At 51.8% G+C, this 9,290-nt stretch overlaps 1 protein-coding gene across 2 annotated transcripts; it reads right to left on the bottom strand.

Annotated features, from left to right (window-relative positions):
• Positions 1-3,206: 3,206 nt before the first annotated feature.
• RIPPLY1 (ripply transcriptional repressor 1) lies at positions 3,207-8,032 on the bottom strand. Of its 2 annotated transcripts, none has more exons than XM_032392828.1 (4): positions 7,831-8,032; positions 6,888-6,942; positions 6,173-6,237; positions 3,207-5,591 (listed from the first exon to the last, which is right to left on the bottom strand). In XM_032392828.1, the coding sequence occupies exons 1-4, from the start codon at positions 7,974-7,976 to the stop codon at positions 5,294-5,296; spliced, it is 564 nt and encodes a 187-aa protein (XP_032248719.1). In that variant the 5' UTR covers positions 7,977-8,032; the 3' UTR covers positions 3,207-5,293. The 2 variants fall into 2 exon arrangements, with proteins under 2 accessions (XP_032248719.1, XP_032248718.1); XM_032392827.1 differs by having other exon boundaries at positions 6,867-6,942; positions 7,831-8,021.
• Between the last annotated feature and the right edge of the window lie 1,258 nt (positions 8,033-9,290).

Here is a 9,290-nt window from a genome sequence, read left to right as displayed (position 1 = left end):
CCTTTCAGTATCCCTCAGTTTTTCCTGGCCTGGAATTATTCCTAACCTCTGACTCACTTCCTTCTCGCCAGAAGTGAACCTTTGTTTCTCCCTGGCCTCCCACAGACTTAATCCTTCCTCAAGCCTGTAGATTTCATCCCTTGAAAGCATGGGGTTCTGGAAGGAGACAGACCTGAATCCTGCTCCTGCTGCTTATCATCGTGGGGTAACCTGAGGCACGTGCTGTAATCGCTCAAAAACTGGCTCAGCCGTTTATTAATTGTGTGACCTTGAGCAGATTCCTTAATCTTTCTGAACCTCAGTTTTCTCATCTGTACTAGTGCTTACGATTCAGGATTGTTGTGAGGATTAAGGGAGATAATACATGTGAAGTGCCTGGCATTTGGAAGGTGCCATGGATTACCAGCTGTGTGATTTGGGGAAAAAAAAAAAAAAAAACCAAAAAAACCAAAACACTCTAAGCCTCAGTTTTCCTAACTGTACCTTTCCTTCGGGGTTGGTATATTAAAAGAGTTCATCCCTGTCAGTTTCCTAGCCATGCACCCAGTCCATAGTAAGAATTCACTGATTATCTGCGGGGCGCCTGGGTGGTTCAGTCAGCTGAGCATCTTCCCTCGGCTCAGGTCATGATCCCAGGGTCCTGGGATCGAGTTCTGCATCGGGCTCCCTGCTTAGGGGGGAGCCTGCTTCTCCCTCTCCCTCTGCTGCTCCCCCTGCTTGCGCTCTCTCTCTCTGTCAAATAAATAAATAAAATCTTTAAATAAAATAAAATAAATCAATGATTATCTGCTATTGTAACTCTTATCCTCCTAGCCACCCTGTTGCCTGTTCCCTCTGGATAGGGAAAGCTCCCTCTTCTGACTCAGTGTTATTATCTCTGACCCACCAACCCCCAACTATGCACACGTGGTTATCTAACGGGCAGTATGTCTCCTTTCCCCCCTAGCGCCCCGGTGTAAAAGGGTGGCCCGAGTTTCCTATTCTGACCTGTCAGGGACTTGGTGTCGCCTACAGTGTTTTGGGTTTACCCCCAGCAGGCAAGGCTCAACCTCCATGCAAGCACACAAACCCAGGTACAAAGACCTTGCTAACTCTTAGTTTTCTCATTCATAAATGGGCATAATAATTGTGCCTATCTCCTACGCGATCGTGGATGTTACGTGAATAGCAAGTAGATGGCAAAGAGTGTTGTACTCACTCTTTGTCAGGCTTTTGTACCTGGGTTTCTGTGCTTTGCGTGGGGGTTGCAAGAAGCCTTCCCACCTGGGAGTAAACCAAAAACACAGTACCCAACACCAGGCTCCTGACAGACCCAAACAGGGAACTCGGGCCACCTGACCACCTTGTTCGGGAGTAGGATTGGCAACCCTTTTACAACAAGGGGCCTGAAGAAGAAAGGAGACAAAGTGCCCACTAGATAAACACACAAGCTCAGTTGTGGGGGAGGGGAGAGATGGGGGTTGGTGATACCCACTGGGGCAGGGAAGGGGGCTTTCCTTGCCTAGAGACAGAGGAGGATAAGCAGAGAGCTGACAGCTCGTTGACACCTGAGTGGAGTGGGCCTATGGGTAGAGCCAGCCTGCGGCAAATAATGCGATCTGAACACGGGTCCATCTGCCTCCAAATCCCATACTCTTAATCATTACAATATTAATGCCTGGCACAGAGTAGGTGCTCAATGAGTATTTGTGTAATGAAGGAATTTATACTGCTGCTTCTTTCTGGAAAGTGTTCTCCCTTCATCTTTCCCTGAGCCCATCCTTCAAAGCCCAGCTCAGATGCAACCTCCCACTAAACTGATGTGTCCTCTCTCCGTTGCTCTTGGGTGGAGGAAACCAGAGGCATTAATGCTGGGGAAAGGAAGTGTGGGGCATGAGGATGGGCCAGCTGTCGTGGAGCTGGAGGAAAGACTCTTGAGTTTTGCACAGAGAGTTGTCTCCTGAGTCTGTGTACTGGATCTGAAGTTGCTACAAGGACCAGATACACCGATGACAAAGTAACTCACACTGGGCTCTAGTTACTCATAACAGTGAATTCCAATCACTTAGCAACCATGTGTGGGGAGGAGAATTGGAAGCCATTTCAGGGCAGGGGACTGGGAGGAAAGGGAGACAAAATGTCTGCCACTGACCAATAGCGCATGTGCGCTGAGAAGGAGGAGGGGAGGGAAAGTGAGAGGAGCTCATTCTGACTTAAGAATTACTGCTCCAAGGGTTTTAGGGTCTTTAAGCCCCTGGGGATTTAGGGATTTGTAATTCTATGCTATATAATACCCTAAAACCAAGGATATTGGGATTCCAAGGATTTCAAATGCCTATAACCTATGGTACAAGGACTCGAGCAATTTTTGAGCTATGAAATGCTGGGAGCTTAGGACCCAAAACAAGGATTTTAAACGGAACACTGGACATGTTAAAATACTAATCCCCCTTTGACTTCAAATCAATCTTGTTTTAACCCTTGCGACAGCGGTTTCCAAAGGGTCTTCCCAACAATCTAGGGATCCCTGTGGGTGCCTCACAGAGGAATGGAGAGAGTTAGTTTACAAGAGAGAGGACAGCAGGATGGGAATTCTGCATCAGCTATTGTGCCTTCCACCAGGGCAACTCCATCTTCATTTGGTTTGTATATTGGGCTGCTGTACTCAATTCAAAAGAGGGGTGTTCCTGGGGCGCCTGGGTGGCTCAGTCAGTTAACCGTCTGCCTTGGGCTCAGGTCATGATCCCAGAGTCCTGGGATCAAGCTCCGCATCGGGTTCCCTGCTCAGTGGAGAGTGTGCTTCCCCCTCTGCCCCTCACCCTGCTCCTGCTCTCTCTCTCTCTCTCAAAGAAATAAATAAAATCTTAAAAAAAAAAAAGAAGGGTGTTCTTGCTAAAGCACAAAAAAGAAGTTTTGAAGCCTCTGTCCTAGGAAAAAGGGACCAGAAACCTGCAGAGAGTGGCCCAGGAAGCCACATTTGACCTCTGTTGCTTGTTTGTTTGTTTGTTTGTTTGTTTTTTACCAAACACCGCAAAGATTCTTCGACTGCTAAACGAAATGGTGCCAGGGAGATCAGGTGGATCAGGATATATCCGTCATTAGTTGAGTAAACCAGTCATTAGCTGACTCTACTGATAAGCTCTGCTTATATGTCTGCTATAAAATTAATAATAACCACCACCAAAACTATAATTGTGATGACTACTAGCATTTATTGAGCGCTTTTACTGTGTGCCAGGGGCTGTGCTAAGTACTTTACATGTATTATCTGATGGGATCTTCACAACCCTGAGAAGAAGTATTAGTTTCCCCATATGACAGATGAGGAGCCTGGGGCTCTGAGTGGATAAGTAACTTGCCCAAGGTCATACAGCCAGAGCACGGTAGAGTCCGCCTTACTTACAAACAGAAACAGAATGGACTCCAGAAATCCCAGTGGCCAAAGGTCAACTGTCTGGTGGCCTCAATTAAGGAATGAGGTTAAGTTTTGACCAATAGATGGCACCAGCGTGTGTGAGTTTGGTGGTCTGCTCAGGTCGGTCCAAATTCAGGCACTTCGCAGCGAGGGCTCAGAACTAAAGCAGCCCCATCTCAAGTTGAAGGAGGAGAGAAATAGCCAGCATTTTGGTCCTGAATCAGATGACGTTAGCTGGTCCTGTTTGTAGCTAAGCAAAGATACGGGAGACCAGCAAGTGGAGGGACAGAGGCGGTTCTTTAAGAAGACCCAAGAATCTTTTTCCTTCAACATTTCCTGGGCATGTCCTTTGTACCAGGCAGCATGCTGTGTGATAAAGTCACATGGGGATATCAGACACAGCCACATGGGGACAGAGGCAGATGCTATGGTAGACGAGGTCCTGAATATATGGGGGCACCCAACCTGGACTTGAAGGTCTGGGGAGGCTTCTCACAGGAATGGTGTCTGAGCTAGTCCTCTGGGGTGAAGGGGACCTTACCAGACCTACGAAAGTGGTAAGGCATTCCAGACAGAGGCTTAAAGCCACAAAAGTGTTAGAAAACATGACACATTCAAGGACAGGAGCCATAGGCTTCAACTGTCAAGAGAGGAGTCTGAAGAGACAGGCAAGAACCAGGTGATCGAACAGCCTAGAATATCAAATTAAGGACTTCATCTGTGAATATATGAATAGAAAAGCCATAGATTCTCAAGAGGATCTGTGACCAAAAGAAAAAAAGAAAGGTAAGTCCCAGTTGTTGGGGAGGCAATGAAGAGCCATGGTACGGCTTTCGGCAGGAGCACACTATGGTCTGATCTTGTGACCGGTGGGGAGGGCACATTGCAAAGGGCCCTGAGAAGGCAAGAACATTAGTTGGGGTAATTGGGGCGGGATAGGCATGAGGACCTGAGCTGTGGTAGATACAAAGGGAATCGAGGAGATAAAGTTGACAGGACTTAGTAACCCCCCCCTCTTGAACCCCCTCCCTGCATGCATACACTCATCTCCAGAGCTCAACTGAGGTTGTACCTCTCACTTTTCCCCCCAACCATACTCCCAATTTTCAAGCTGCTTTTTGGGGGCCTTTTTGCTCCTTCCCTAAGCTGCCTTTGAAGTTTAGTGGAGCCTGACTGATTTCACAAGTTGACAGAGAAAGCCTGGCCCCATGCTGGGTCGGTCCCTGGCCCTGTATCCCCATGGAGTAGAATCTGTTAACTGACCTCGGGTAGGGCAATGAATTGGCCTTGAGCTGGTCTCTGAACCTCTGCCTGTGGCTTCACGACATGGGCAGAGTTCAGTTAAGAAATCAGCACAGTTCCAGGAAAAGGGCACCCATCATCTAGTTTATTTGTCTCCTGATTCATTTCATACCAACACACAGACCCCAGTGGATAGCAGGCAAAATGGAGGGAGGTCCCCAAAGCAAGCTGATTTCCTAGATGCCCCCTTCCTCTCCTGCAAGGCTCCTCAGAGAGGTGCCCCCACTTTGCCTGGATCTGATGTTGGTGTCCCTGGAGGTGAAGCCAGAAGTCAGGTTTTCTGTGGGGAGACAGGACTCTGGGGCCAGCTGGAATGCTGGGGAGTCAAAGAACCCCGAAGAGTAACTGGTCCTCTCTGCATGGGCAGGCACTGTCTTGATCTGCTTCCCGCGGAGCTTCAGAAAGCAGGTCTTCCCCTAGAGCTCCTTGGACCCTCTCACTGTCTCACAACAACACAGACAATGAGATGCAGGAGGTCTGGACCCACAGGCCAGCTGAATATCGCCACGGTGAGCTGGGAACTCAAGGACCCAACTTACAGTCTAGAGAGCTATGTCTGGAGATTCCTGGCTCATTGATGCTCTAGAGCCTTGCCAGTCATACTGAGCCCCAATCAGACTCTGACCGGTTCAGTTTGGGCATGTCAGGAGCGGGGAAGGAAGATGAGCTGTGGCCGTGTGTTGCTGACCCTGGTACCCTCACACACTCTTCCGGCCCCCTTTCATCTGTCTCCTCTTTCTTCTCCTCTTCTTTGTCCTTTTCTTCTTCCTCCTCCTCCTCTTCGTTGTCTGAGTCCTCATATAGGTTGATGGTTGCCTGGACGGGGAAGTTCTGCAGTAAAATCTCTCCATCACTGTACAGGTAGTCAAAGGAGCAGGCTTTAGGCCAGAAGAGCCTGTGGACAGAGAAGAAATATGGCCGCTGACTTAGATAGGTCTTTTACGTGCAGAGAGGCAAGGAAGGCCACGAAGGAAGTCAACCCCTAAATTCCTTCTCCTGCCTGCAGTAATGAGGTGAAATGGAAAAGAAGGAAGCAAGCATTGTAACAGAACCTTCTAGATGGTTACAAAATGGCCCCAGGCGGGAAGGTCATATCTGGTGGGCATAGAGCTGTGGGGAGCCCCTGCCCTGGTATCTGTCAACTCTGACATTGGTCCCATTCTCCCCCCGCCCCGCCACAACCCCCCACTTCAGAAGTCTTCTAGCAAAGAATTCTCTAGCCCTGTGTCCTCCATGTCCCACTAAGGCTTCCTTTGCTGACCCCGCCCATAGGGGCTTATTCTTAGGGGTCACTGACAGATCCTCCAAGGAAGGCAACCTTGGTCGACTCCCTTAACCACCCTGGGCTTCAGTTTCCTGATCTAAGAAAGAGCGATCCTGGCACTGCCTACCTCCTCCGGCTCCACAGGGCTGTTCTGAGGACTGGAAGAGCTGACAGGCCTACATCAGGTTCCGAGCTGGGCGCCACAGGCTTACCTGACAGGGTGATGGAACTCGGGGTCAGCCTTCATGACTTCGGCCCCTGTTGGCCCACCAGTAGCCTGTCCAAAGCAAGAGCTAACATGTGGCTCAAAGTGCATGGCCACACGACTACCTCCTCCATACCAAGGGTCACAACCCTCCGTAAGACGATCTAGAAGAAACCTTAGACATCTCGGGGGGCAGCCCCTGCCCCCCCCACACAACAAGGGGCTCTGTCCTGGTTCTGGTTGTAAAACAAGTGCACAGAGTCCTGGGGGTTGTTTGCTTTCCTGCCCCTGTTCTAACACCTATTTGGAGACTGGCCAGGAGACAGAGTTCTACTGAGCCGCAAAGATTCGGCGGTGGTGGGGGCGGGGTGGGTGGGAGGAGGAAAGCACTGGGGCTGCATGCCAGAAGACCAGGATTCTAGCACCAGCTCTCCCACAGACTAGCTGTGGGGCCTGCCCAAATCCCTCCCCTCTCCTGGGCACTCGTCTCTTCATCTTTCCCACTGCAGCAGAAACCCCAGGGCGGCCCTCCTCCCCCAGCTGTTGTGGAGTCAAACGTGAGCGAGGCCATGGACAGGCTTTCCCACATCTGCAGCCCTGGCCCGAGGGCAGGGGCGCTCTGGAAAGGGACCTGCCTGGCCACTGTGAACGCACGTGGCTGCCTATGCACGTGACCGTGGGCCACAAGGGCTCAAACTCACCGAATCTACCGGTCTCCTCACCTGCCCCAGCGGGTCACTTGTAGAGGACAGCCAGGGCCTCCAGAGACAAGCTCCTCTAGGACAAAGAGGCGAGATCAATCCGTGGAGGAAGGAGACTGGAACTTGGCTCCGATGTGGGCTCCAGGAAGCCTGTCGTGAGGCCCCTGAGCCCAGGTCAGTGCTCCTCCCCCCTGCTTCAACAATGTGATCATTGCTTTTGTCACGCTGGTTTGTAATTATCTGTCTACTCGTCGTTGAGCTTCTTGGGAGCAGACTTAACATTTGATCGTGTCTGAATCCCCAGCGCCCAGTACAACGCCTGGTTCACAGTAGGCATTTCACTCATCGTTTGTGGACTATTACTTGCTTAGAGGAATAAAGGAGGGTTGGGTGGAAAATATCTGGCCCCCGGCCCTCCTACTCCAAGAAGTAGAGCTGAGAGTCCTACCGTAATCTTCCTGCGCTGGGGAAAGGGGCCCGGACTATTCCTGGGCCCACTGCTTCCCCACTAGACTCCCAGAGGTCCGGACAAAAAGCAAATGGAAATCTTAAGGCGTGGTCAGGGAAGAGACTGCCCCCCAGCCTCTTTTGGGACTTTGGCCCTCTCTTACCCCCTCTTCAGCCTGGGTCATATGGAAGCCACGCTCCATGGCAGTCTCCCCTGCTCCTCAGTGGACTAAGCAACTTGGCCCACGAGGGCCTGGCTGCTTGGCTTTCAGCTTTGGCAATACCCCCGTCCCCAAGTTCCCCTCCTGCCACCCAGGGGGATGAGTGAGGGGAGAAGCCAGTTGAGACACTCCAGCCTGAGATATGGAAGGGGCAGTCTCTGGGTGCTGCGAGGCCTTGCCCTACCCCTCCACAGAGAGCGGGGGCACCCTGGCCATCTCATCCATTTCATTGTCCTTCCAATGCCGGGACCCCGCTAAGCCCGAGTTCGGGTCGCCAAAGGCCAAGTTCCACTTACCTTTCTCTGCCACCTACTCGTTGTCCAGAGGAGACAAGGGGCGATGGACTTAATAGGCCAAGGAGCCCCTGGGGGTGCTGCACAGGGGTTGGAGCTAGGGCTAGGGCTGGGGCCGGGGCAGCAGCAGCAGGAACAGAAGGGTCCATCCTTAGGGGGTCGAAGCCAGGCAGGCCGTAGGGGCTCTCATTTCTCAGAACCTCCTGCATTCTTTTGGCCTTTCCTGGGAGACCCTTTTATAAGGCCTGCCTGGACTCATAAATTATTCAGGGCAGAGCAGGGCTGGGGGACCTGGGAGGAGGGACGAGGATTTAGAACAGGGAGCTCACGGAGCGGGGAGCTGGGTCTCTGGGTGTGAAAGCCCTCCCAGTTGAATAAACAGAGAGTCGGTGGGGGGTGAGGGGTTTTCTTTACCTCCAAGTCAGAAAGGAAAACACAGAAGGGGCAAATCACACACCATTTGTGCAAATTCCCCAGGCAGTAGCAAGGCTAGGGCGAGAAGCTCATTAGCACCCAAAACCACAGAAAGCTGTCAGACCCAGAGGGCTGGAGAGACAGGCCTTTGGCAAAGCCAGTTCCCAGCAAAAAGGGACAGCTGACCCGGCTAAGGCGAGCGAGGGACTCACACATTATTTCTGCTCAAAACCCACAAGAGATGTGCCAAGTGGACCTGATAGAGGGTGACCGCCCTTAAGCACGCCACCTGGGTCAGGAAAATAGCAGGTTGTGGGTGGAGCGGGTCCAGCTGCCTGTGGGGTGACCCTCAAGCCTTCCTTCCATGCCCTTTGCTCTCTGGGTCGGTTCCTTTGCAAAAGTGCCCGAATATCCTCTCGGACTTCAGCAGTAAGTGGTCTGGTAAAGGAGTGTGGGCAGCATTTCAGGGCTTGGAGGTCAGATTCCAAGTCTCAGAGCTCAGCCCCCAGTCCAGGAGCCAGGGTCCTGGCGGGTGTGTGTGTGGGGGGGGGGAAGGTGAGGCAGGGTTCCTTCTGGCTGCTAAACCGCCTCAGAACTGTCCCTGGCCCAGGGGCCTCTGTTCCCTCATATGTGAGACGAGAGTGCAAGGTGCGGGTCCAGTGGCCTCAAGGGGCCCTGATAGCCTGAACACCATTCGCTGGGTAAAGGGTACTGACCCCGGGGCGGGGGACAAGCCTAGCGGTTCCAGCACAGTCTTTGGCCTTAGCCAGTCTTCTGGGCCTTTGCCAAAAAGCTTCCAGTTACAACTGTTGGCGGCCTCCTTGTGCTTTAGAAGTCCCGGAATATTCCTCCGGAGCCCAGCGTCCAGCAGCAGCATGGATTTAGCTTCTTGGGTATTCGTCCCGGTCGGGTTTGTGATTGTCCAAAATTTGAAACCACCTCAGTGTCCAATAATAGGAAACCAGCTACATTCATTAGGGTAAGTCTTTGCCCGTGAATACTAAGCAGGCTCTCACAATCAGGCTCTAGAAGGATAATCATCAGCACAG

The sequence above is a fragment of the Phoca vitulina genome, unplaced genomic scaffold, assembly GCF_004348235.1.
Source record: "Phoca vitulina isolate PV1807 unplaced genomic scaffold, GSC_HSeal_1.0 scaffold69, whole genome shotgun sequence".
In the NCBI taxonomy this organism is placed as follows: domain Eukaryota; kingdom Metazoa; phylum Chordata; class Mammalia; order Carnivora; family Phocidae; genus Phoca; species Phoca vitulina.
Note: the sequence above shows the minus strand (reverse complement) of the source record. Positions and strands in the feature narration are given on the sequence as shown.

Excerpts from the sequence above, each read along its gene's own strand:
- RIPPLY1 (XM_032392827.1), bottom strand. The coding sequence starts at position 7,976 with ATGGACCCTTCTGTTCCTGCTGCTGCTGCCCCGGCCCCAGCCCTAGCC. Across the intron at positions 6,943-7,830 it reads CGAGTAGGTGGCAGAGAAAG|AGGAGCTTGTCTCTGGAGGC; the intron begins GTAAGTGGAACT and ends TCTTTGTCCTAG. Across the intron at positions 5,592-6,172 it reads GAGTTCCATCACCCTGTCAG|GCTCTTCTGGCCTAAAGCCT; the intron begins GTAAGCCTGTGG and ends CTCTGTCCACAG.